The sequence below is a fragment of the Heteronotia binoei genome, chromosome 5 (genome assembly GCF_032191835.1).
Source record: "Heteronotia binoei isolate CCM8104 ecotype False Entrance Well chromosome 5, APGP_CSIRO_Hbin_v1, whole genome shotgun sequence".
NCBI classification, from domain to species: Eukaryota; Metazoa; Chordata; class Lepidosauria; order Squamata; family Gekkonidae; genus Heteronotia; species Heteronotia binoei.
In genome coordinates this window covers 136112693-136138999 of record NC_083227.1, presented here as the reverse complement: position 1 = coordinate 136138999, position 26307 = coordinate 136112693, and the positions used below count along the sequence as shown (strand labels likewise).

Below are 26307 nucleotides of genomic sequence, written 5' to 3'. Positions count from 1 at the left end.
CATGTGTGGTACAACAATTTCCGAAACCAATGATTCTTAAAATAAGAATGTCCTTCCAGTCTTTGAAAAAATAAAATTTTTCAAATTTGGATATCTTGTTCTCCATACATCAACCAGGCCCAGTTCTTCTACTAACTTCCAAAAACTTGTTGGTAGTTGAGGACTTTTAATTTTAGTGTGCTTATCTGTTTTTTTGTCCAGTTGTCTGTCAGAAACTGCATTAAAGTCTCCTACTATGCAGTATTCTGCATATTCCAGATTTGACATTTTGAGATGTAAGTCTTGGAAAAATTTCTCCTGGTGATCATTCGGGGCATAAATATTTGCAATTAGGATTTTTTTATTGTCTACCATGACTTCCACTAAAAGGATTCTTCCATCTTCAGAAGCATACTGTAATTGTGGATTATATTTGTCCTTAACATAAATTGCCACACCCCTTTTCTTTTTATTCCTGACTGTTACTACAAACAAACTGCCAAGTTTCTTGTTTTCCAGAAGGTGTTAGTCTTTAGCTATAATATGGGTTTCTTGCAAACAAATTATATCCATTTCCAATTTTGCCAAATATCTAAAGGTCTTTCTCCTTTTTACAAGAGAATTAAGTCCATTCACATTAATAGAGATTATTGATGCCATTATGAGTTTTTCTTATCACTATCTTTTTTAGTCTGTAGTTTTATCTGATATTTCTGTGGTTTATTTGGGTCCTCTTCATCAGAGCCTTCTTCCTCTTCCTTCTTTTCTTTCCCCTCTTTTTCTTTCACTCTATCCAAAAAATACTGAGCTTTAAAGATGAAATTTATCCTATATCTGTTCTCTTCATAGGTAAAGATTAAACCTTCCGGCAGTAGCCATGTATAGGGTACTTCTCTTTCTCTTAAAAAGCTTGTCAAAGTTTGATATTCTCTCCTCTTTTGTCTCACTGGTCATGGTACCTCTCTCAAGATTTTCACCAAATTTCCTGCTATCGTCACTGGTTTATCTCTTGCTTGCTTCAAAATGTCACCTCTAGTCCTCTTTCTTGTAAGTTTCAAGTGAATTTCGCTAGGCAATTTATTCCGTCTCATTAAGCTTGATGGTACATGTTTAACTTGATCAAACTCTTCCTGCACCCTTTCAGGAGTCACCTGTAGAATTTTTGCCAGTGCCTCACTTAGTATTTTTTGTAGATCTTCAGGTTTTTTTCTTCTGGCACATTTTGGAACCTCAGCATATAGGCTGCTCTATCTATTTCCAGCTGTAGCAGTCTAGTGTCATGAACATTCTGTTCTTTTCCCAGTTGTTCCACCTTTTGTGTATTGTCCAGCACCTGTGCATCCAGTAATTTTAAAGCTTTATTAGTCTCTGCTGTCTGTTTTCTGTTCTCTAGGAGCTCTTGTTTAATATTAATTATATTAGATAAGCTAGTATCTTTCAAACAATACCAATGTTATACAATAATCTTAGAACAACAACCTCTTAACTGCTATCCACAATTTAGCAAACCCAAAACAATGATAAAATTTATATTAAACAAAAAAAAATTAGAACATCTTTAGTGCCACCTAGCCAAAACAATTCAACTCACTGAAACAGAAACAGTTCGCTGTGACGTCTTTTCTAACATTGTTAGTTCAATAAGGTCCAAGTCTTAACAAACTCATCCAACAGCTCCAGGTTATAAATTGTAATCCAGGGCCCCATTTGTAATCCACAGGTAGAATCAAAAATCAAATATCCCAAAAATATCCCAAAAGGGGGGGGGGGATAAAATTAACCAAAACACAGTGATCCAAATGTTCCCAGATTAAAAATAAGAAAATGAAAAAGTCCAGATATGATATGGAGAGAAAATAAAAAAGAAAAATGGATATAAAAAAATAAAAAGTCAAGAATAATCAAACCATATAAAAAACAAGACCAAAATTAGAGGGTTATATCCATAATATCCACCATCAGGGATTTGTAATCCACTTTGGAAATTTCCATAGATATTCTTCCATCAGCCAACAGTATAGATGTGTTTTATAATCCAGTATACAAAACCCACAAAAGTTTAAATGTCTATTTAGGGCTCACACAAACTTCAAATTGCTTCTTGCACCAGTTGTTGTTCTCATTCATATATACTTGCAAACAACTTGCAAACAACTTTCCAAAAGCCAAATCTTTCTCCAGAAAAAGGATTAAACCAAATCAATTCAATTCAGCCATCAAGTCTTTACTATTATTAGAAACTGGTGTGGTTCATATTTGTCATGCCAGAGTTACAGAAATCACCAGATTAGGCAGGATCTTTTGGAAGCCTTGAAAGAGAAAGAGAGAGTTCCTCCCCGCCCTTTCTCAATCTTTGTCTCTATGTTCCGCTCCTGTCCCATCACTCTGCTTCCCCTGTTTGACGAAGCAGTGCCTCAGAACTCAATAATAAAAAGAAATAAGACTTACAATCTTCATAACAGTGATGCAGCTTGTCCAGTTCATACAGAGATGTTAGATGGAGAAAAGAAGAAAAGAAGTCTGGCCGTCAACCCCAGGGCCATTTAAAAATAGGGGCAGCGAGGCTCACAGTGAGCCAGGATCTGGAAACAGCTGCTGCTGTCAACCCCGATCCACAACTCAAGCTGTTTGCCTTCCGGGACCCATCCCAGAATCGGGACTCCCAAAATGAAAGACCCTCCACTGCTTGATTGAGAAGCGACTCTGGACGCGCTGCTCCAAGTCGCTCCTCAGATCGGGTCACCGAAACCGGAAGTCGGTCATTTCCTGACATCTTTGATGCCCTAGCCTCATTTCTATCCCTCTATAACATTCACTGTGATGTTTTCTCAAAGCTTTGTTTAAATTTTCTTTCCCTTTTCCTGAACTTCCTTCCTTTCCTGACTGACTCCTCTCTCCCTTCCCATTCCACTAGCCCAAGTCTAGGGGCTATTATGTCATGCCCTTCATCACACAGACAGGCCAATGTGCATCTTTATATATGGCATTTACTGTCTAATAACCCATTCCTATGCTGCAGCTCATCATTGAACAGATAGTGGGAGTTTTGCCAAATCACTTCAGGCAGCAAAAAGAATGGTTTCCAGTGGCATAGTGAAACTTGTTCAGTCAATCACTGGTTATAGTTAGCTCAGTCAGTGTGCAAGAACAGCTGCAGCTTGTCCAAATGAAGTCCTTCAAACTGGGAAAACAGCACCTGAAGCGGGGTGAATGGTTGCTTTCAATAAAGTGAATAAATTTCAAATTATTAAGATTTCTTTGTGGGGGGGGGGGACTACCATCAGTGGACTGCAGAGCCGGCCCTAGACTGCCTGACACCCTAGGCAAGGCTAACTTCTGGCAACCCTCCTGCACTGATAATGTCACTGAGTCACATTGAAGGCCCCCAACTCGGCACCCCCAGAAGGCCAGAGCCGTAGGCAATTACCTAGTTTGCCTGGTGGCAGGGCTGGGCCTGGTGGACTGTCTAGAATTATTACATGGACATCTTCTGAGGAAATTTCCTTTCTGCACCAACTGTTGTCAGAATATGGTATTTCCACCCCTGGATTTTCTCATCTCATGTTTTCTTGTTCATTTCCTCTGTTTCTCCCGTCAAATGTGTTTACGTCACATAGTGCAAACATTTTTCTCTGAACAACGTTACAAAAAATTAGCCTTTATCATTTTTTAAAAATTCCAACTTGATTTCAACGCTGTTTCTTAACAGTGTTATTACTACTAAGCACTCACATGAAGGGTTTAATCTAAATCTAATAAATCTAATATGAGGGTTCATCAACCAGAATATTATTTTAGATGTTCCATTTAATAAAAGAGACAATACAGTAAGTTAAGTAAATTTCAGTGTTTATAATTTAACAAGCTAATAGACCTTGTAATTAAAAATTAATGTAAAGAATGTCTTATGCAAATTCAATGCTAGCTAGACTAATTAAGAGGGGAGAAAGTAGTGAAAGTCTTTGCTAACCAAATGTACTTAGAGCACTGCCGCTGGGCTTAAATGAACAGTACTACCTAAAATGATGATCAAGTCATGTTACACTTGATAGAAAAATTAGGAAACTAGTTCAATAGGGATGATATGTGTTCTAGGAGAAACGGAATGCTGAGAGCAAGTGAGATTCAGTTACAAGCTCATGAAAACATATAGAATTATGGAGAGAAAGTTGATAATGTAAGTATGCATTTCCAGCTCCCCTGCCCCTATGCAATACAGGCCACCAGTTTGTTTACTCTTCCTTGTGGAGAAACAAACTGGTGGCCTGTATTGCATGGGGGCAGGAGAGCTGGAAATGCATACATAATCAACTTTCTCTCCATAATTCTATGTTTTCATGAGCTTGTAACTGAATCTCATCTGCTCTCAGCATTCCATGTCTCCTAGAACACATACCATCCCTATTGAACTAGTTGGGGAGGAGGTCTGTTTCCTTTAATGCCGTATTCTGCTGCATACATGGAAAATCCCCTGAGTCCAAAGGCACACCTTCCCTGTCTGTAGGTGGCCTGGTTTTGCTTCTTTTATGGTTTAGATGAGCCACCCAATTACTATTAGATACAGTGAAGTTTTACTCTACAGGAAAACTAATGTTTTACTTTCTTTCATACTCCAGCAATCTGTATTGTCTTTTGCTTATATATGTCTTGTCCAGCTGCACTTTGGGTCAATAGTCAGTTTTTTAAAAACACCATTATTCTGATATGAATAAATACAAGCAAAAATATTACATTTTTCATTGTATCATATGTTGTTAATGGAGAGGGGATTTTCTTTGAAATCAGCCCACAGTGTAGAAAATCATCCTAGCAGATATAGGTTCTTCCTACAGTAATGTCTACCTACTATAAGAAAACAGGAATAAATCCCTACAGAGCAGTATTTAACACAGTATTTTATGCATGTTAGCAACTAACCATTAGAAAGTCAGTTCTCAATTTTCAAATTAACTTCCAAATGGCACACTAACAAAATGCCCATCGTTATACCAGATGGGAATGGGTGTGGAGGACATGCCTGACATAAACATGAGTCTTTGTTACTATCTATTGTGTCATTCATTGTTTTGTTTTTATTGCTTGATGAGCTTTATGTTGTAAGCTACCTTGAGCCCACTCATGGGATAAGGTGGGTATAAATAAAATAAATAAATAACAACCTGTAAAACTCAAAGAGATGTGATGTGTCTTTCTGCTTGACCTTCAGTGACAGCAGGACCACCAATTAGTTGGAGGGCGATTTTGGCACCACTGCAGCAGTATCTCCAAGCCAGCATTTGCTTTTACCCAGTGATTTTTTTAAGAGCGCAGGTATTTGTGTTAGGAAATTAATAATGATAATGTTCATTTATTCAATTGTGTTTCTCTATATAAGGCATACATTCAATGAGGCAACAAGAAACCCCCCCATTGCAAGCATTTTCTATGAAAGCTTTGTTCCAGTTACTAGGAGCCAAAGAGCCCCCACCTTTTGTTCCTGACATTTGAAAATTAAATATGAAGCAAAACCAACATAACACCTGGCCTATAAAACCAAACCACAAACACAGGAGCATCTGGCTTATGCTAGTTTCCTGTGACTTGTGGTTAAGCGTTTCCTCTTAAAAGTTTATTAATAGCTTACTAAACATATGTTGCCTATTGCTTCTTTATAGATTTTAGCTCTATATAATCTTAGATAAATATAAATGCTTTTTATTCGCTTTAAGGCTTGCTAAGAAACAAGGCAGAATCAATATTTAGCATGGTAAATGAATAACTAGCAGAGACGGCAAAGTATCGCTCCTCTGACCTATTAAAACTGTGTACCTATCTCTCTGCTGGCAGCAATTTCCGGCCTTTGTCTGTGGTTAAACCGTTTCCTCTTGGTCTCATAGCAACGTAGAAAGGAGAGCTGAAGATTTGTTCTAATTGCTATAAGTTAAGTTTAAAATGTATTAAGTAAAAGGCATTTTTAGAATCTTAGTAAGCTAAATCAGTATCATTTTAACAAATAGGCCATTAGGGCAGGTATTAGTTGTAGAGTTATATTAGGTTTAGAACTTTGAATTTAATAAAATAAAACAAAGGGAAAATGATGCTGTAGGATGTTTACCTTATATGGTTGTAGGATGTTTGTATTTGATATGGTCATAACCTGAGCCAGCGGACGTGGAAGCTAGACTGTGAACTCTGATTGGCTGTTTGCCACAGAGGGAGGCAGGGATTTATGACGTCGGGGATCTATATATGCTCAGGTTTGACCATGAGTTAGCCAGAGGGAGACAGCCTTGTACCATGGTCTTCCTCTCCTCTTCTGCAGAAGTGAAAATAAAGCTGTTTCTCTGAACAACAAAGCCTACCGCCTGGTGATTGTTCTCTCGGGTGGGGCATTGCCCCAAAAACCGGTTGACATTTGTATACAAGTTCCCCCTCAGTACTTGGGAGAACCCCCAGAAAAGTTGCTGGTACTCAGTACCAATAGGTGTTGCCACAACCCGACCCCCCCCCACTTTAACTAGTTAGAGTAATGGACAATCATTCATTTATATGAAAATAAAGGGGTACAGCACAAAAATACCACTGAGATAGGAACTAAATGTGCTCAGGCAACCCACATTTTGACAATTGAGCCTGCTTTTATGAGAAGTGTCCCAAGTGTTCTCCCTGTCAGTGCCATGACAGCCACTGACACCTTTGCTGGTACCTGCCACATTTTCCAAAAGCAGTTGGGGCCAGGTGGAGCTTTTGTCTAGCAGGCTGCACAAAGTCTCATTTATGTCAGATCTGGCCCTTGTAGCAAATGAGTTTGAGACCTCTGAACTAGTGAGTGGTAGTTGGGGAAGCAAGGGTTATGGGCAGAGATGTGCTATCATCTTCAATTCCGAGACTAGGATAAAGAACAAACAATTTAAGCACAAAGCACTTCTTATGGAGCTTTTGCTAAACACTTCTTATGGAGCTTTTGCTAAACACTAAAGGGCAGATTTCCAGCTCTGTAACAGAGGCTATAACAATTGGGCATTAGCTTTGTCACTGAAGAATATCTAAAACAGATTTATACAACTTTTGATTCATCAAAAAAAACCCCAAACACAGTTCATCAGTTATTTACTTACCCCTACTGGGACTCAGTAAACTTGTTGTATCCATTCCTGTGGACTGCAAAAAAAATCATCACTACTGTTTAGTGCCTGGCAGGATACAATACATAGTTAATAAGCTATGTTTGCCTTGATGGCTTACAATTCTGCACTCTACCTAATTCTGTCTACTCTCTCGGCTTGACTTCGCGAACGAAGATTTAAGAAGGGTGCAGTAGTCCACGTCTGCTGCAGGCTCGCTGGTGGCTGACAAGACCAATGCGGGACAGGCAGATCCGGCCACAGTGGCTGCAGGGAAAAGTCTGATTTGGGGTTGGTGCTGTAGCAGTGCGATTCTTCCTCAATCTCCTTTTGTCCTCAAGACCAGCTATGCGTGCGTTCTCAAAGGAAGAGACAGCCTGGTGGATGGTGTGCCTCCATGCTTTGCGATCTGAGGCTAGGTCAGTCCACTGGTGATGGTTGATGTGACAGGTGCCAAGGGATTTCTTCAAGGAGTCCTTGTACCTCTTCTTTGGTGCCCCTCTATTTTGATGGCCGGTGGAAAGTTCGCCATACAGAGCAATCTTGGGAAGGCGGTGGTTTTCTATCCTAGAAATATGCCCTGCCCAGCGCAGCTGCGTCTTCAACAGCAGTGCCTCGATGCTTGTAACCTCCGCCCTCTTGAGGACTTCAGTGTTGGTCACAAAGCCACTCCAGTGGATGTTGAGGATGGTGCGAAGGCAGCGCTGATGAAAGCGCTCAAGGAGTCGCAGGTGATGACGGTATAAAACCCACGATTCGGAGCCGTAGATGAGGGTTGTCATCACAACCGCTTTGTAAACATTGATCTTTGTGCCTTTTTTCAGATGCTTGTTGCTCCACACTCTTTTGTGCAGTCGGCCAAATGCACGGTTTGCCTTTGCCAGCCTGTTGTCAATCTCCTTGTCGATCTTGGCATCTGAGGAGATGATGCACCCCAGGTAGCTGAACTGCTGGACTGTCTTCTAGCCTCCCTATATAAAACGAGACACTAATCCCTAGTGATGCCATTGTCACCTGGGGAGCCCTTCAAGAATAGCCCTAGTAATCCATTGGCACATATGAAGGAGATGAAATTTGCTGCTGCAAGTTTGGAAGGCGTAAAGGAATATACAGAAAGCCCAAACAGAATAAAAATCAGAAATAATGCATATTAAAAGGAAAATCACACACATCTTCAAGACAGAGGCATTTGGATGAGAATGCAATTCCAAATTTCAAATTATGTAGGAATCAAGGAAGGAAGGAGGGTAGAGGAAAGAACACAGGGGAGAAATTGGTGGGTAAGACCAATAGCTACCATTCCTGAGATACAATGGAGTGCCCATCACTGATGTTGGGGTCCAAGTAGTATCTACATGTATAATGAAAAAGAACAGAACCATGTAACATGCCCCAAACAAGAGCTCTAACAGTTCAAAAACACAGGTGTTCTCAGGGCAGGCAAAAACACACTTTGGGAAAAGATTGTCCCCCTTACCAGTGATGGGTTTTTCAGGAAAATCTGATGCAAACAAATAAGGTTAGCAAAATTTAAATAGTGTTCACAAAAGAAGGCAAATTGGCAATGTACAAGCACTGGGGTTTGTCCATGCTTCATACCCCACATTTAGTTTATCTAACATGACTGATTTATTCCACAACAACCCTCTGACAACTATAAATAGAGATTATGTTTAAATATGGGAGGTGAAATATTTTCCATGTAAAAGTCAGCATCAAAATTTTTTCACCCCAGCAGCAGAATGGGGGCTTGTTATTGAAAATGGAAACAATGAGATGACAAAGGAGAGGTGCCAGATGAAAACTTCATAGGTCAGAGATAAAAATGGATGGTGCAACTGCCTGGATGTAAACAAAGAACATAAAGTAAAATCACACAGATTTATAAGGGAACCAGCTCATAAGTTGGCTGATCTACTATGGAGTCAGAGCCCAATTAGCCCAGTACAAATATGGTACAAAATTGATGTTAACAAGAACAAGGTGAATCCTCTTCTGTATACCATAAGTAAGGATTTAAATATTCAAGATCTTAATGAAAATATCATTTGGCTACATACCATCTAGCACCATTTAAAATAGTATGAATGGATACTCTGCATCTTATGTGTCTCTCACACCAATGCAAGTCATGTTCAAAAACTGCTACACTATTAAAACACTTTGTGTGGTCTTAAAAAGAATTCTCTTTATTGTAAACATACAACTGTACAAATCAAGCTACAATTACCATAAAATTATATTCTTGGAGTTTTATTTGAAATTTTTAATTAAGTGATCCAACAGAAACTGCTGCAGGAAACAGTTCTGGCATGTCTTGCTTGTGTTCCTCTTTTTTTCTTGCATTCAGAAACACTAAACAGAGATCTAGAAACCCAGCTGCTTCTCTACTGAAGACCATGCCCAGTGCAACTCTTTTCATGCAGGAGGTCTGAGAGTTTTTCAGAATATTACACTATACTAGAATATAAAGTCATTCATTATGGTTTCAGTTGATTATTTACATATTTTCCAGTCCTGAAGAGAATCAGCCATAAACATGATGTACATAATGTAACTCTATGAAACTGTACAACTTTGTAGAAATGAACATAAATAGCAAAATTACACAAAATTTTAAAAACTTAACGTATCAAGAATTAGCTGTATAATCCATGTGGAAGGGGTTTGTCTTTTTCCCAAAATGAAAGAGAGAGCAGTATTTTCTGAAGATGAGCAACTTCAGCCCATGTCATTTCTATATCTGCAGCCAATTACCCCAGTTGGACCAATACCTGATGTATATCTCTCTCTCAAGCCTACATACCTTCCAGGTCTGTAACACAGCAAAAACCTACTTCAAATACATATATGTGTTTGGATTTCAATTTCTAGCCATGTATCCCAACTCCAGATTTTTGAAAGCAAAATTTCTACAACACAGTTGCTGAGAACTGGGTTCTGAATCAGCAAAAATTCAAACTGATATTTGTGAACTACACAGACTGACAATATTCTTTGTCTGTACAAAGGCTATGGAGAATACAAGCGATTTTGCTAAAAGTGGCCCAGTCTTACAAAGATGGACACTATATTACTGAGGGGAAAAACAAGTACATAATTCAAACAGGCAACCACCATAATCCCCTTTTGGTGCTAACTCACTTGTTACAGATTCACTAGCAAGTGGGGACTACCATATGGCTATATTCTGAACAAGGACAATTAACTGCTCCAGGCAGAAGGAAATACAACTGGGGAGGGGAGTGAATAAAGATGGAATTATTGTACACTGATTCTGAAGTCTGTCACCAGAAGTCGTTACTAACTTTTCATGTCCTCATATGAGGCTTAAAACTGAAAGGCAAAAGAGTGCACACACCTCATTGCATATGGCAACATCTGCACATTATATAAAACCAAAGCAAACAATTAGTTTGGCAAATTCAGATCACACAGCTTTTAAAAAACATAATCGTTGGTAATTTTTAATGAAGGCATTGCCTCATTAACATTTTGATCTAAACGATGATATCCAACTGTCCTGGAGCAAAGTCCATCTCTCCATCTTCTACCCTGAACCAACAGGATGATCTAAAAAGGAAAAGAAAACATTCGGCTTAAGTAAAAAGCAACACCAACATGGCTAAAAGTAGTAATAATCTTCCTGTTCTGTCAGGCTTCCCTACCACCCACCCACAACTATATAATCATTGCCACATTTTCCCATTTGCCTCTACTACATACTTATAACATTTTACATATGACTGATTGCTTTTACCCTCAGATAAGTCAATGAGAGAATCAAAGGAAGCTGAAACACAGCCAGTTGAGATTACTTTTTTTGTTTTTTTGTTTTTTAAAAAACCTTATCCCCATCCATGACACTGCAGGACCCTGCTGCTCAACAAGTGAAGTGTTGTACATTCATTTCACTCCTAAAAGAGAGCACACTGCTGAGGGAAACTTGCTCAAATTGTTAGCAGATCAAGCTTTTTTAAATGTCAACACTATGTTACCATTAGTTCATACAAGAGAGCTGTAGCAACTGAATAATTTCCAGTTTTCCGACATTAATACTTTAAAATAATAAATTTTAGATCATGAACAAATATTTTAAAGATGCACTATGCCTTCATGATCTCTAGCTAGCAGTCTTGTAGAGAAGTCTCTATATGTGCTGACTCAATTAACCGTAACCAGGGCTTTTTTTGTAGCAGAAACTCCTTTGCATATTAGGCCACGCACTCCTGATGTAGCCAATCCTCCAAGATCTTACAGGGCTCTTCTTACAGGACCTACTGTAAGCTCCAGGAGGAATGACTATATCAAAGGAGCTCCTGCTACAAAAAAAGCCCTGACCGTAGCCATTTGTTCCAAAAAGACAAAAATCTGATCCATGAGATGGAGTATTGGATTTGGACATGGAATCTGTTTTCAGAACAAAATGCAGGATACCTGCTTCACAATTTGCCCAAATATGAAGGGAGAAAAGGAGACACAGGAAAGAGGAACATAAATTGGCCACATTTATTGAAGATTTATTGAAAACAAATAAAAATAGTGATCTAACAGAAAATAAGACACATCTGCAAAGAAGAGACGGGGGAATTATATTTACATTTTCAGAACATTAAGTTTAAAAAAAAAAGGTAAGACATTTTTGTCTAACTGCCCTCTACATCATAGTGTACTAGCACAACTACTCCCAAAGTAGTTTATCCAGTCTTACTTCATTCTTTTCAACTTACTTACATTGTCAAATCTCCTTTCCCTTTGCATACATGCCACAATTACTAATTGGCAAAAAGTTAAATCTAACAAACAACACACAGAGCTCCATTCATGAAACAGATATTTCCTGCAAACTTCCTGCTGCAGCCCCACCGCACTCACTTCCCAAAAGTTCTCCCAAGAATCAGTGATCCCTGTGAATGGTGTAGGACAGGGTTTCTCAAACTCCCCCCCCCCAGTGGGTAGAGCCGGGCCCCATTGCCAGCCCCTCCCCTCCACGGGATCAAAGGGACACTGTGAGGAGGCTCGGGCCGCTTCAGCAAGGGCCAGCCTGTTTGGAAGTTATTTGAATGGCGCACTGAAGAAAGTGAGGGAGGGGCTAAACTCCTCCTCCTCCTCCAGCCTGCTTTTCAAACAACATCGAATGAGGCTGGGCCCTGTCGAAGCGGGTAGGGCCTCTGAGCTTCCTCTGATCACGCGGCTGGGGGAGAGCGGCAGAGCACGGCACTGGGGAAAGAAGGGGAGGGGACACGCATTGGCAGTGAGCCGAGCCTCGTCGTGCTGGGGGAGTGACGGAGAAGCGCATTGCGGCGCTGCGAGGGCAGGGAGGTGGCAGCAGCGGGGGGGGGGGGAAGTCAGAGGGCAGGGAATGGTGGCCCGGTTCCAAACAGCCCCTGGACTGGTACTGGTCTGCAACCCGGAGTTTGGGAACCCCTGGTGTAGGAGATTGCAGAGGGAACTGACAGAAATTGATCCTCCTCTTGCATGAGCAGAAGTGCCTTTTTACTAGCAGCAGTGGGGAGGAAGATTCAACCTAATGAATGATAAAGGGTTGCGGGGGGGGGGGGGGGGGCGGCGGCAGATTCACATGGTCCAGATACTAATTCAATTATTTGTATTATTTATTTAAAACATTTCTGTCTTACTTTATTTTTCTGGCAAAGCAGTCCACAGTGTAGCAACCAAGTTGCAAAGGTATAAATTAACAAAATTTAAACAGATCAAAATACACAACTGACCATTTTAAAAGCATTCAGACAATACACCCAAGAGTTGAAATACAAAGGAAAAGCAAACTCATTGCCAGATATGCTAAAAAAGTTTACCTTTCACCAAATGCTCTCTGGAAGAGGACTGTCTTGCTAAATGAAGCAAGGGAAGGTGCCTTTTTTTACCCCACTCTAAAATGGGAACACGCCCATGATCTTGCTGTGGCTGTGCAGACAGTCCTAAAGGGAGTATACCATAAGAAGGAGGCTGTCTGAAGAGTGTGTGATAGTCTAGCGCCCACAGAGATTTCCTAATCCAGGGGTGAAAAACATGCAGTTCGGGGCCGAATCAGGCTCTTATCAGGCACCCAAGCAACTGGCTCTCATCTGCTTCCTTCTCCCGAGATCTTGCTTCCTTCTGCATAACAGCTTGCTTTGCAAGGCTTGCTCAATTGCACAGGAGCTACAGAGCAAAACCTCTATTTTCTTCATTGGTTGAGGCTCCTCCCTTGGGGAGGAAGGGGGGAATTTCTTGCTTTGCCAGGTTCTCTTAATTGCACAGCAGAGCTACTGAGCCAAGACTCTCTTCCTTCTATTGGCTGAGGGCCCCCCCCCAAGTCCTCTGGGGAAGGAAGGAAACAGACAGAGCTTCTTTTGCCTACTTCCCTGGATCCCATGGGAGAAATACAAAGAAAGCATCTTTAAGACCAATGAGTGCTAACGTTTTAAGCGCCTTTTAAGTTTTTTAAAAATATATATTTGTGTTTGTCTGTGTTCTTTATAAAATGTATATCTCTGCTACCTAATCTTAAATAGGTACATATATGGCCCAGCCTAACATGATCCGGCCCAACAAGGTCTCATTTATGTCAAATCTGGCCCTCATAACAAATGAGTTTGACACCCCTGTCCTAATCTCTGCAAACCATATTAATCTGAGATTTCCTAATCTCTGCAAGTCTACATTTCATAATTTAGCTCTCCCTTGGTCTTCCATTTAATTATTAATTTTAAAACACACTTCTTATGCTATATAGATTAATACCTTTGTATATGATTAGATACAAAACACACTTCAAGCGCCAGCATGCAATGAAAGGGGAAACTGTATTAGTGCTGCATGGAGCTCTAAAATGTTTCAAAGAAAACTCAGCTTACCTTTCTTTTGTTATGATACGTGATGTAAACCACAGCTACCAAAAAGGCGACAACAACCAGATGAAAAAAGAAATGGCTATCGTCTTCTAACCCTGAGATAGAGTCCTTCATCTCATCAGCAAATGGCTTATTTCCATAGCTGTGTGTGCTTGCCCACTGCTCCTCTTCATCTTGGGAATCTAATGCTTCTTCAATCTGGTTGTCATCTTCTTGAGACTCACCAGGATCTATAATTGCTTTTGCTGTGGATAGTGAACTTGTCAGTAAGTCATCTACAATGTCATCGTCATCTGTGTCATCATCATCATCACCAATATCCGCATTAGATTCAAGAGACACAGACATTGGTGTTGGGGATGTGGTTGATTGATCTTCTGATACTGTCAGAACAGGAACAACAGAAGAAACAACTTCCAAGGTTGGTGAGAGCATTTCACCTTTTGCGGAATCCTTTGCGCTGATCTGACTGATTGCTGAAATTATGGGTGGTGAAATAGTGCTGAGTAGCAACCCCGTTCCCTCCTGAGATGTCTCTCTCTCAAGGGTGGTGTCTAGAAGACAATGAAAACCACATCATCTAAAGTATGAAACAAATGTTAATTCTATGATAAAATTTTATTTTATCAAGAAAGCAATATTTGTCTATTTAAAAAACGTATACCACCTCTTAGAGTGCACAGGGAATGGTTAACAACAATGCAAAAACCAGTAGCAGAGCAAAGATAGTATATCTACCTTGAAATCATGAACCACCAAAATTATTATTTTTAAAAAAGGATTCATCAAATAATACTAATAGCTCAAAGTCATTCTGGAGACAAAGCAAAACTACCAGGACACGCACCACACAGGCCAAATCCTTCAGCTACCGACTATATTGCTCAAACAAAATTGCTGAGCTACTTGTGTTTTCTGAAATTATTCTGGTGCCTTAAAGCAGAAACATGTTCAGTGTAAGTACAGAGAATATAAAATACGTTTTTTCTTTTACAAACTAAGCAACGAAGCAACGAGTCGATAACAGACTAGTCTTCATATTCTCAGGACTGCTGTGCTATGTGGCAGTCCACAAAAACTTCAACATGAAGAACACTTCCTCCTCCCTGCTCTGAATAGGCAAAAACAACATACCACGATTCAGCAAATTCAGTATTGAGATGCCATGTCACAAAGAATTGATTATGCATGTAGGATTTTGCCCCCATGGCGCTGTAAATAGCATCATAAATTCTGTCAAAAGACATACAGGATTCAGCTTGACTATTTTCCTGTTTGATTCAAAACGTGAGCGTATCTGAAGCAAAGAGAATAGGTGTTCCAACTGTATACAATTTAATGACCAATGTGGCTGGCATGATCACTTCCAGTAACACATACTAAGGGGGGGGGAGGAAGAGAGAGATGCACATACCCCGGGGTGGGGGCGGAGCGCTTCAGAATTTAGAGAAACAGCGTTATTATATGTCTTAAAGTCGAGAGAGGAGTAAAAAGATATTCCCAGGAGCGATTCTCGGGAGGGCGCCTAAAAAAGGTAGGAGACAAGCAGCTGCCCACCTGACAGCACAGAGAGCGGTGGGGAGTGGAAGGCAGAACACGCACCACCCGGCAAAGCTCCGCATGACCCCCCACCTGCCCCGCCCTCCCGCCAGGGGCTTGCTCGCCCGCCCGCCCGCCTGCCTTCTCGCCCTTTATCAACCGCTCTTCCTCACCGTTCCCCTCCTGGCCCCAAGCCGGCAGGGCCACGTCCAACAGCACAAAAAATAGAAAGAGAGAAGTCCGCCCGGTCGATAACGACGACGCCGGTCCCGCCACAGCTCCTTTGATTTTTCGCCCGGGGGCAGCCATGTTCGCCGACAAGCAACAGCGGCTAAAGACGTGGCCTCGCCTCCACCCGCCCACCATTCTCCGGACGCTTCCAGGCAACGACGTTGCGTAGAACAAGACCCCGCCGTCAACTTCCGCTTTGAGATTTGGCGCTGCGTCGAGGCTGACTCCAAAACCGGAAATGTCCGTTGGCCGTAATTCCGGGAAAGCACCGCATGGCGTCGCTGTAAACCTCGAAATCTTTCAGATTAGTGCCGTAAACGCTAAATATTCTTTTATTATTAGCAGACGACTTCCTGTTATCGTGAACGGTACAATTTCAGCGGACCGGCGCAAGCACAAGTGCGTGACTGAGCTTGTGTGCTCTGTCGTATAGAGAAGACTTCGCAAAGGCAGAAAAGTGTAGACCTACAAAAACGAATTACAAGATTGGGATTGCCCATTAGGAACAATGGGAGTTGTCGGCATTCTTATTGGCTATAACGGCAGCCAGGAATGCCAGTTGGCTTGTATTGGCACATTCAAATATGTTACGGTACAGGAAAGCTTTAATGAAAATGCGGAATGAATTTTGAATGAAGCCAATCTCTGGTCCCAGATAGGTTGTTCTAATCCGCTGGAATGACAACCCCAGATAGGAATGAGGCCCCTGGGATTGGCAGATGTTCTGCAATTGGAATGATGGCCCCTAGGAATATAGTCACTGCTCTGGGACTGGCATGATGGACCCTAGAGTGGAGTGGTAGCCCCTGGGAGTAGCAGTAGTGTTCTGAGACTGGAATTAGGACACCTACGACTTTGGGACTGGAATGATGAAAGCCCCCAGAATGAAATTACCATCCATTCTTAATAGAATCAGTGCTCAGAGACTGGAATGATGGCCTTCAGAGTGAAATGACAGCCCCTGGGAGCAGCAGAAATGTTATAGGGCTGGAATGTCAGCCCCCAGGGTAGAATGACAGTCCATGAAAGTAGCATAACTGCCCTGGGCTGGGCCATGGAATAACAGCTCCCAGAGTGGGGAGCCCTCATTCTAGTCTTCTACTATTCCTAGGAAATATCATTCCATGCCCAGAACACTTGTGATTCCCTGGCACTGTTATTCCACTTGTGGGGGAGGGCTGTCATTCCAACCCCAGAACCTTTCTGCTACTCCCAGGGGCTATCATTCTGCTTTGGGCGCTGTTATTGCAGTCCCAGCACACAGATTCTGTTCCCAAGGAACATCATTCCACTCTGGGGGCTGTCATTCTAATCCCAGAGTACTCTTAACCCATGTTCCCTCTAAGCTGTAGAGGTTTGTGAGCAAAAATTCTACTTTGGGAGCTACTGGCATTAAAGTTGTGAGCTATTGCATAAACTGTGTTCTGGGGCCATTTTTCCTAAGACAAAAAATGTGTGAGCTGGAAGCTAAAAATCTGTGAGCTAGCTCACGTTAACTCAGCTTAGAGGGAACATTACTCTTAACTAGGCCCAGAGGCTTTCTGTTCCATATTTTTATTTGCAGCCTTTTGTGTATTGCAGTGGAGCCCTTGTATGTCAACTGGTGTTCCTGGCTCCCATTATATCAAATGGGCTTTCAAACCTTGCCTATTATTTCCATTATCCTGTCCATTTCAGAACATCCCCTGAAACTTGCCTTGTTTTGGCTTGCTTGATGGATTCCAGGTGAGCACTTAAGAGATTCAGGGTTAATGTGATGACTCCAAGTATGGATCGTCCATTTATTTTAATGGGTGAAACTTCCGTGGCTGCTGCTGTCCTGGAAGGCTGCCTGGTAGCAACGAGGAACTTCAGTAGTGTCTGGCTTCACCTTATGCCAATCTAGGTGTGGTGTGGGTGTGGCCACTGAGGAGGACACAGCGATGCCTCCCCAACTTGTGTGCTGTTCCAGTTGCAGTGCAGCCAGAAACATATGCAACGCTGCTAGACTTTGTCCCGCAAACCCAGGCAAGGGGAGAATGAACATATATGAACGTATGAAGCTACCTTATACTGAATCAGACACTTGGTCCATCAAAGTCAGTATTGTCTTCTCAGACTGGCAGCGGCTCTCCAGGGTCTCAAGCTGAGGTTTTTCACACCTATTTGCCTGGACCCCTTTTTTGGAGATGCCAGGGATTGAACCTGGGACCTTCTGCTTCCCAAGCAGATGCTCTACCACTGAGCCACCCATCTTGTTCCCATACAGTCCAGGCAAGGAGGACTGCAGGCATGTTAGTATCCAGCTGTGCCCAGTGGCAGCTTTGGCGCAGGACTGTTGGGAAAGGGGAGCATGGCACTGCCCTGCTTCTGCCCACCAGTGTGTGGGTGGCAAGCAGGAGCACAGAAGCACCTAGCTTCACCTTTGCTAGGCCAAGCACAGTGTGGCTGATAAGGAGGTGCACAGGCATGGCAGCATCTGGCTCCACCCAGTCCCAGATTGAACATGGTGTGGCTGGTGAGAAGACACAGTGGCACCTGGCTTCGGCCCCAAGTGTTGTCAGTGACCTGGTGCCAGCCGAGGTGTAGTCCAACCAGGGAGGGAGGAAGAGTATGCACACGGCAGCACCTGACTTTGCCCCACCAGGCTTCACCCAGTGGCAGCTTGGGTGAATTGTGGCCAGCACCTACCACACATTGCAGCACACAGCCTTTTATTTAAGTTATAAAAAGGCAGCTGATGCAACATATTTACTTGCACATTATTTCTGTGCTGTCTTTGGCCTTCTTTGTTGTTCTTCACACAAATGTATATTAAATACAAAAAACTGGTCATATCAATCAGAATGGCAAATGCAAAACAGCAAAAGCAGAACATAGTAATATAACCTGGAGAGATTATATGTATGTAATGTTAAGCAATGACAAATGTCTTCAAAATTTGAAAATGTGCTGATAAGGATATAAAAGGAGTTTTGTCATAGGTGGGAAGTTTGCCCACTGTGACTTGGGAGCACAGGAAAGATCTCTAAAGCAGACACATCATCACAGAGAAAAAAATCTGAACACAAAGGGGCTCAAACCTCTCACGTCGTTCAGCCCCCCTTTCCTCCCTCTTTCTGTCTTCCCTTCTGGGGGACCATAGGCATGTGTGGCTTACTGCACCAGCTCTCCTGTGGAGAACATTGCAGGATACAGGCCAAGACAAATACCATAGGCAAGAATCCACTTGCCTCTTCATATCTGAGGCTCTGAAGTCCTAAAAAGGTCTCAAGATAGCAATGGCAGGAGATTACTGATGGCTGATGTGTAAACACACCTGTAAACCTTACCCATATTTTAACTGGTCTTATTCAATTTTAAATATATGTAAATGGAAATATCAAACAATACATAGCTAAGAAATGTAAGAACCTACTCAGGTAAGCTACTTAACACAGACACAATTAGATGTGAAGTTTCAATGTTTTATTCAAGTTTGGTTTTTTCAGTTTTAAGTGGTGTCCAGTACAGCTTGTGGGGAGGGGAGTCTAGTTCCACACACACAAAAAATGGAAGACTAAAAATGTACCCATTACTGCTAAAAAAATAATAATAAACCAAAGTCCATTTTGTTTAATGCAATGCTACTAGGTGATTACAATTACAAAGACTCTTCCTTGCTCATGGCTCTGTTGTTCAAACTGTTCCATAATTGTTACAAGGGAAAGGAACCACAACACAGGATGTGAATTTTATTGGCTGAATCACATCAAACTTTCTACACGCCAAATTTATACAAAGTGAACACTCTAAAGCACTCCAAGGACAAGCCATTGGTGTAGAAAGAGCTGTAGGTGTAAGAGGGAGAACTAAGTAAGACTTAAAAAACAAGTGTATGATGCATCAGCCTAAGCAGTCCCTTTTCAAACCAGTTTGCACACTCCCTCACAGAACAAAAACCTGATTACTGAGTGTCAGGAATGTGCATTTACTGGACACTGTAGTGGATTGACATTTTCAAAGCATGAACTTCTAGACGGTCTTCCTTTACACCAAGCTGTTATCCTCAGAAAAGATTAAAGACGGAAGTAGACCTTCATATAACAGTTACATCCTATAAACATTTCCAAGAGATCTGGAATCACAGAAAACAGCCCTCCCTGGAAACATGTATTTTGAAACTTTGCCATCTTTAACCAGGTTCAACATGACTGACACATGGCAATAATTTTATCCCAGACATAAAACATTGAAAAAGTACACTAAATTCAGAAAGTAGCTATACGGTGAAGCATCTCAGAATTAGCAACAGTACAATCCCTTCTTTTATGCTTCAAATTCCAGTCCTAGACCTAGTTTGTGGCCACCTGCATTGACGTTCTTCCCATCCAACAAAGCGGACAATGTCAATTTGATACCTGTACAGGTAACATTAGGAGAAAAGTGGTAAGTATTCATAGGAATGCAAAAATAATTGATGCAAGCTGGACATAAAGCACTTTGAGATCTTGGATTGATTTAGCTTGCTTGCAATTATTTGTAGGGGAAAATAGAAGCCCCAGTGAATAGACCTGAGTGAGATTCGAAGAAGAGTAGGCTTTTATATCCCACTTTTCTCTACTTTAAGAAGTCTCAATGTAGTTTACAATCTCCTTCCCTTCTTCCCACAACAGACACCCTGTGAGGTAGGTGGGTCTGAGAGAGTTCTGAGGGAACTGTGACTGACCCTAGTTTACCCAGCAGGTTTCATATGGAAGAGCGGAGAATCAGACCCACCACTTTTAAACACACCACCATGCTGGCTCTTAGGACTGCACTGTAATTGTCTCAAATGCCTGGGAGTACTCAAAACTATAGGCACCTGGTGAAATTTCTGAAAAGAAGGAATTCCAGATAAGTGCCACTACAGAAAGGCCCTTTCCCTTTTGGCCTCCAGAAGGTGGAGATGCACAAAGCATATCCATTTGTCAGGAACCCATGCAATTAGGACTGCTAAATATGAGGAAAACCTCCATGTACCAAAAGTGGTGCCAAGTGACACCACCAGATACTAAGTGTTGTGGCATATCTGCATGCTCTCCAAGGATTTCAGGGCAGCATACATGCTTCTCCTGTCTTCCATTCTATCATCATAGCAACCCTGTGAGGTCATTGCCGAATTAGAATCTGAACCTTTATCCTAGCCTGACACTGATCACTATGCCATACTAGCTCTCAGCTGAGGTTTGTTTGTTTTGTTTTTAACATATATTACCTGAAGATAGATTCAGGTGATAGCAGATCCTGAAAGAGCTGGTCACTAGGCTTGAAAATAATTATCTTTCCATACAACATGACACACAAGCAACTTATTTATTCATGGGAGACAAATGATGTTTGGGTTTTTAAAGAAGACGATTTTGTTCCATTCACTTAATATCTGCACTTACCTGGCTTCAAAGTCTGAGTATATCCTAAACCAATCAGGCTGGAGTTGTTCACTTTAGCCTGCAAAACAATTAAGCGGTTTCAGAATTACTGCTTCAAAATTCTTATTGCTTAGCTCAAAAAAGAATTGCCTGTTAATCTGGTTAGGGAGGAGACAGAGAGCATAGAGCAATCCTATGCACGTTTACTTGGAAACAAAATCCACTTAGTTCAGTGAGGCTTAGTTCAAGTAACACTTGCAGTCTTAGGGACATTTAAACACCTTTATCAGAATAGAAAGCTTTCAAAACAATAAAAGCATCTAATACACAGACTTCATGGGTTCAGGGATGAAACCCTCACCAAGCTCTTACTTCTTCCCTCATTCTGCTAAGCACTACCTTGTAAGCTTAGTCCAGGATAACTAGAGCAATGGTAATGGTACTTGCAGTCCAAATATTACAAGTAAGCATAGGGTGTTAGTTTGCTCCAGAGAGGTAGCTGTGTTAATCTATTTGTAGCAAAATAATAACAAAAGTTCAGTAGCGCCTTAAAGATGAACAACATTTATTCCAGAATGAGCTTTTTCATGAGTCAGAGTTCACTTCTTCAGATGCTATGAAAAGCAAACTCATATGCAGCATCTTTATAGGAAAAAATTGCTAGCGGGGAGGGGGGAAGGGAAGAACTGGAGTCAGAGAGAGGCTTGCTGAGAATTCCATCACAAATCTTATAGGTATGATTCTCTGTGTAAGGGAATGAAATCAATAACATAATGGATGGTTAGAAAGGTGTGGGGGGGCGTGGTAACTGAGCTTCAGGCCGGTTGCATCCCTCCTGCACTCCTGCTATTCCTGTGGAAGATTAATGACTACTCCCAGAAAACATAGCCAATTTTGGAAAGAACATCAAAGTCAAGTATGGGAAGGACTGGAGCAAAGAAAGGTACTAAAAACCCTCCCTATACTCCTAGAAGGGGTAATATTGACTTAGAAAAAGCTGAAGATTTTGACTTGGAGACTTCTCTGTTAGAGGAAATGGCGGTGGGAGGGAGTTACCCTCTCCAAAGCGAACAGACTGAGATATTGCATGCCCTAATGGAGACCTAGTGGTCAACATGGAAAATCAATCTTTTACTGCATATAATGAGGCATCAGGCAAGGAATTAACAGGTAATGTAATTAAACAAAAGACTGGAAGAGTTTGAATTGGGAAATTATGTTTTCTTGAAGAGAAGTTGAGAGCAATTAATAGGAAAGTATGTATACAGTTAGAAGATAGGATAAAGATATGATAAATGGGTATGGAAAATGGGAACTGAAGTGTTAAAGCCAATGGATTAGCAAGGAGGTGGTGGGTGTGCCCTCCCAAGACCTCTGACTGTAGAGATTTTTCTGCAGCACCCAGTTATAGAGGTTAACCCTGTCCAACTTTCTTTTGCAGGCACGAGAGAAGATAGTTAAAGTTTTAAAAAATTAAGTGTGTAGAGATGGTAGTCCATGAAAGAAGTAAAGAAGTTTTGGAAACAAAAAGGAAGAATATATTTATGATTAAAATAAGAATTAGGATAAGCGGTACGGGGATAGGGTGAGATCGGGTAAAAAAAGAAAATAAGATAAAGAGGAAGGAGTTTATTTATCTGTTCTTAGTATTCAGTTTGGTAGAAGACAACAAGCAAAAAAACCAAAGTGTATTTACATGAGATGTATAAATATGTTGATATATGCACACTTAATAAAAATATTAATTAAAAAAAAGAAAAGTCAAAGGTTCCAGCACACGTTTTTTGTTCAAAAAGTGAACAGATGAAAAGCAAATTAGCTTTAAGATCAAAAATAATGAAAAGGGGGTTTGGTCATTATTCCTTTCTCCTCTTAATATGTGGGCTGGGCTTGGACTGCCAGCCTGGCCCATGCTGGGAACTAGTTTAGGGATGCCAGCCTCCTGGTGGGGTCTGGGATCCCCTGGAATTACAACTCATCTCAATACTACAGAGATCTATTCCCCTGGAGGGTGCTTTGGAGGATGCACTCTATGTCATTTTATCCCACTGAGGTCCTGTCCTCCCCAGGTTCCACCCTCAAATCTCTAGGAGTTTCTCAGTCTAAATCTGGCAACCCCACTGTCCATTTCCCACCAGTGGCTTTGGGGAGGGGAGGCTGGCAACCCTAGGGCTAGTTCAAGCCAAGGGTCTCTCCACCCCTACACCAACAATATGGATTTTCTGCCAGGCACGCTGAAGCTGCATTTCACAGGATGTACATGTTTGGATGTGTCAGACAGATCATCTGAGGCACCGGGGGATTTTTTAATTTTATTTTTTGGACTGTGATAACTCCTTGCCTTACCTGTCTAGGATTGGCCAAATTGACAATACTGCCCCCCCCCCTATCCTGCACAATAAAATTCTCTCTATCTGCCCTTTTTGATCTCTCAACCAGACAACAAGCCACAAGAATAACGACAAATTATTATTAACAATGTTAATTTTTAACCGAGATTATATTAAACATGACTGGGGAAGGCAATGGCAAACCACCCCGTAAAAAGTCTGCCGTGAAAACATTGTGAAAGCAACGTCACCCCAGAGTCGGAAACGACTGGTGCTTGCACAGGGGACTACTACCTTTACCTTACTTTATATTTAGGGTTGCCAAGTCCAATTCATGAAATATCTGGGGACTTTGGGGGTGGAGCCAGGAGACATTGGGTTGGAGCCAGGAGCAAGGGTGTGACAAGCATAACTGAACTCCAAGGGAGTTCTGGCCATCACATTTAAAGGGACAGCACACCTTTTAAAATGCATTCCTTCCATAGGCAATAATGGATAGGGGCACCTTCTTTGGGGGCTCATAGAATTGGGCCCCCTGGTCCAATCTTTTTGAAACTTAGGGAGTATATTGGGGATAGCCACTGGATGCCATACTGAAAATCTGGTGCCTCTACCTAAAAAAAACAGGGCCCCCAGAGCCCCAAATACCCACAGATCAATTCTCCATTATTTTCTATGGGAATAAGCCTCCTTAGGGAATCATGAGTTCCCAGCAGACATTCCCCTCCCCTCCCCCCGCTTTCTGATTATCCTGAAGCGGGGGGAGGGCCTCCAAACTGGGGGATCCCCTGCCCCCACCTGGGGATTGGCAACCCTATTTATATTAAACAAAACCAGCCTTTTTATCTCCATTGTCTGATTAGTGACTATCTGAATGTACATTGCTACAAGTTCATGTCCAAATAATCAGCATTTCTAAATGCTCTTAAGCAGGACTTTTTTATAACAGGAACTCCTTTGCATATTGGGCCACACCCCTCTTATGTAGCCAATCCTTTAAGAACTTACAGGGCCTACTATAAGCTCCAGGAGAACTGGCTACATCAGGGGTGTGTGGCCTAATATGCAAAGGAGTTCCTGCTACAAAAGAAAAGCCCTGTTCTTAAATATTTGGAAATGCAAGCTGAGTAAATACTGAGCAAAGTTAAGGGAGTCATTTTCAGTTACAGGATTACTCAATATAACGTGTCCATATATTACTCACAGAGAAAGATGCATCTGGGTCAATTTGATATTTGGCTGCTATTCCAAAACGAGTGTTGCTGTTTCCAGCTGTCCAAGCAAGATTGACAGCTGTTTCCAATTTGTCATTGACCTTCTGGTAAATAGAGCCACCAAATTCTGTACCATCATTCCTGCAAGGATAACAAACAGTGACATTTTATGAGAATCTTTCTGAAGATGCTTCTGGATGCTGTATTATGGCTAGTGTCTACTGAAGAGCTTGTATGAAGTCACTAGTGGTGACTTCTCAGTCTTTTAAAGAACCATTAAAAAACTACCAATGGCCAATAATGTCACACCATCACCTTGCCTACAGCAATGGCCTACTGTTATCTTTTTGTTTCTATCATGTGCTACTTTTCTCCAGAACTGCTGCGGGCTCCCAGTTTCACCAAGTTTTGTTATGTGGTAGAACTCCACAGATAAATGCTGGCATACACACGGCCTGATTCCAACTGGCACATGCATTCCCACTAGAGGATCTCTCTTTGCTTTTGTGATTTGACAGCTCTTAAAAAGCACTGTGTTGTGACAAAGTGTAACTTAAAACAGGCCTCTGCAAAAGGGTGGGAGACAAAACAGAACTCTCAAGAAACAGCAACTCTTAAAGGCCATTAAGCCATAATCTTCCTAACAAGAACAACAACATACCAGTGAAAATAAACTGGTGAAGAAAGAGAGATAGGATGGAAAAATAAGACTTTTCAGGATTCTATGTCTTTAATGTTTGTGTTTTGAAAATAAGCAACTTTTGTGTTTCATAATTTTAAAAAAGGCACAAATGAAAAGTGTACTACAGTGTTATGACATTTAATCTGTTTTTTTATCTATTCCTTGCTTATTAATTACTTTTTAATTTTATTCACTGTGCAACAGATTCTGGCCAATGCCATGCAAAATCACACAAAAATAAAACAAACTAAAAAATATAGTAATCAACCCAGTGAAATAAACCACTGCAAAAGACCATCAAAAATAGTATAACCAGTTTTACTCCAACTTCAATAAGATCTTAGCTACTTTTCTAAGAATGTGAGCTACACAGGTGTGACTGTCTGAAGACTGAGTTCCAGTGGGATGGTGCTACCTTTAAACAGGCCCAATATCTAATGGTCCTTGTTTCTACTTCCATAAATAAGGAAGCACACAGCTAGGCCTCTTCCAAAGATTGTAGAGCTGATGAGAAGCACACTTTCTGTGCTAAATGTTTGATATGGGACTGAGATTGTTAATGTTGAAAAATCAAAATCAGCACTGCAGTGCCACAAATCGGCTTTCAGAATGGATTGGAACAGGTCAATATGATCACTTCAACTAGTACCCATCAAGAGTCTAACAACTACAACTTGTTTCCCAAGCACTTTTCAAAGGCAGGAGTATATAAGGTTACCAAGCAGAGTATTAGGTTATCATGGCATGAAACATGGTGGCCAGATCTCTGCACCCTATGAAAGGGTGCATATTAAGCAACATGAAGCTAGGAGACACATCTGACCAATGGGAACCAAGGTACCAAGGCAGAGTTCCCGTGATGCAAGCCTACTTCTTCATGATGCATATCACACATACCCCATCTGTTGTCTCGTTATATTGGGCAAAGGCAAAAGGCAAACCGCATACTGACATTTAAGCCAGCCATTCACTATTTCACTTGTTTTCCTGACTTTATACTACT

The 26307-nt window shown here is 41.4% G+C and overlaps 2 protein-coding genes across 2 annotated transcripts in view; both read right to left on the bottom strand.

Moving 5' to 3' along the window:
• Positions 1–9244: 9244 nt before the first annotated feature.
• On the bottom strand, positions 9245–15942 carry C5H5orf15 (chromosome 5 C5orf15 homolog). The gene is made up of 3 exons (XM_060240475.1): positions 15652–15942; positions 13943–14493; positions 9245–10655 (listed from the first exon to the last, which is right to left on the bottom strand). Exons 1-3 carry the CDS (start codon positions 15842–15844, stop codon positions 10524–10526), a joined length of 876 nt encoding a protein of 291 aa, XP_060096458.1. The 5' UTR covers positions 15845–15942; the 3' UTR covers positions 9245–10523.
• A 3199-nt stretch (positions 15943–19141) lies between these two features.
• Positions 19142–26307, bottom strand: part of VDAC1 (voltage dependent anion channel 1) — a 28454-nt gene continuing 21288 nt past the window's right edge. The window contains exons 7-9 of the mRNA XM_060240473.1: positions 24613–24763; positions 21100–21157; positions 19142–20088 (exon numbers count right to left, since the gene is read on the bottom strand). Of these exons, the coding sequence (XP_060096456.1) occupies positions 19997–20088; positions 21100–21157; positions 24613–24763 (301 nt within the window). The 3' untranslated portion in view covers positions 19142–19996. The remainder of the gene's footprint in view (positions 20089–21099; positions 21158–24612; positions 24764–26307) is intronic.

Bases quoted from the DNA above. Each gene is read 5' to 3' on its own strand.
- C5H5orf15 (XM_060240475.1), bottom strand. From the start codon at position 15,844: ATGGTGGGCGGGTGGAGGCGAGGCCACGTCTTTAGCCGCTGTTGCTTG. The intron at 14,494-15,651 runs GTGAGGAAGAGC...ATTGTCTTCTAG, and splicing joins TTGGGGCCAGGAGGGGAACG to ACACCACCCTTGAGAGAGAG. The intron at 10,656-13,942 runs GTAAGCTGAGTT...TTTCCTTTTTAG, and splicing joins CGTATCATAACAAAAGAAAG to ATCATCCTGTTGGTTCAGGG.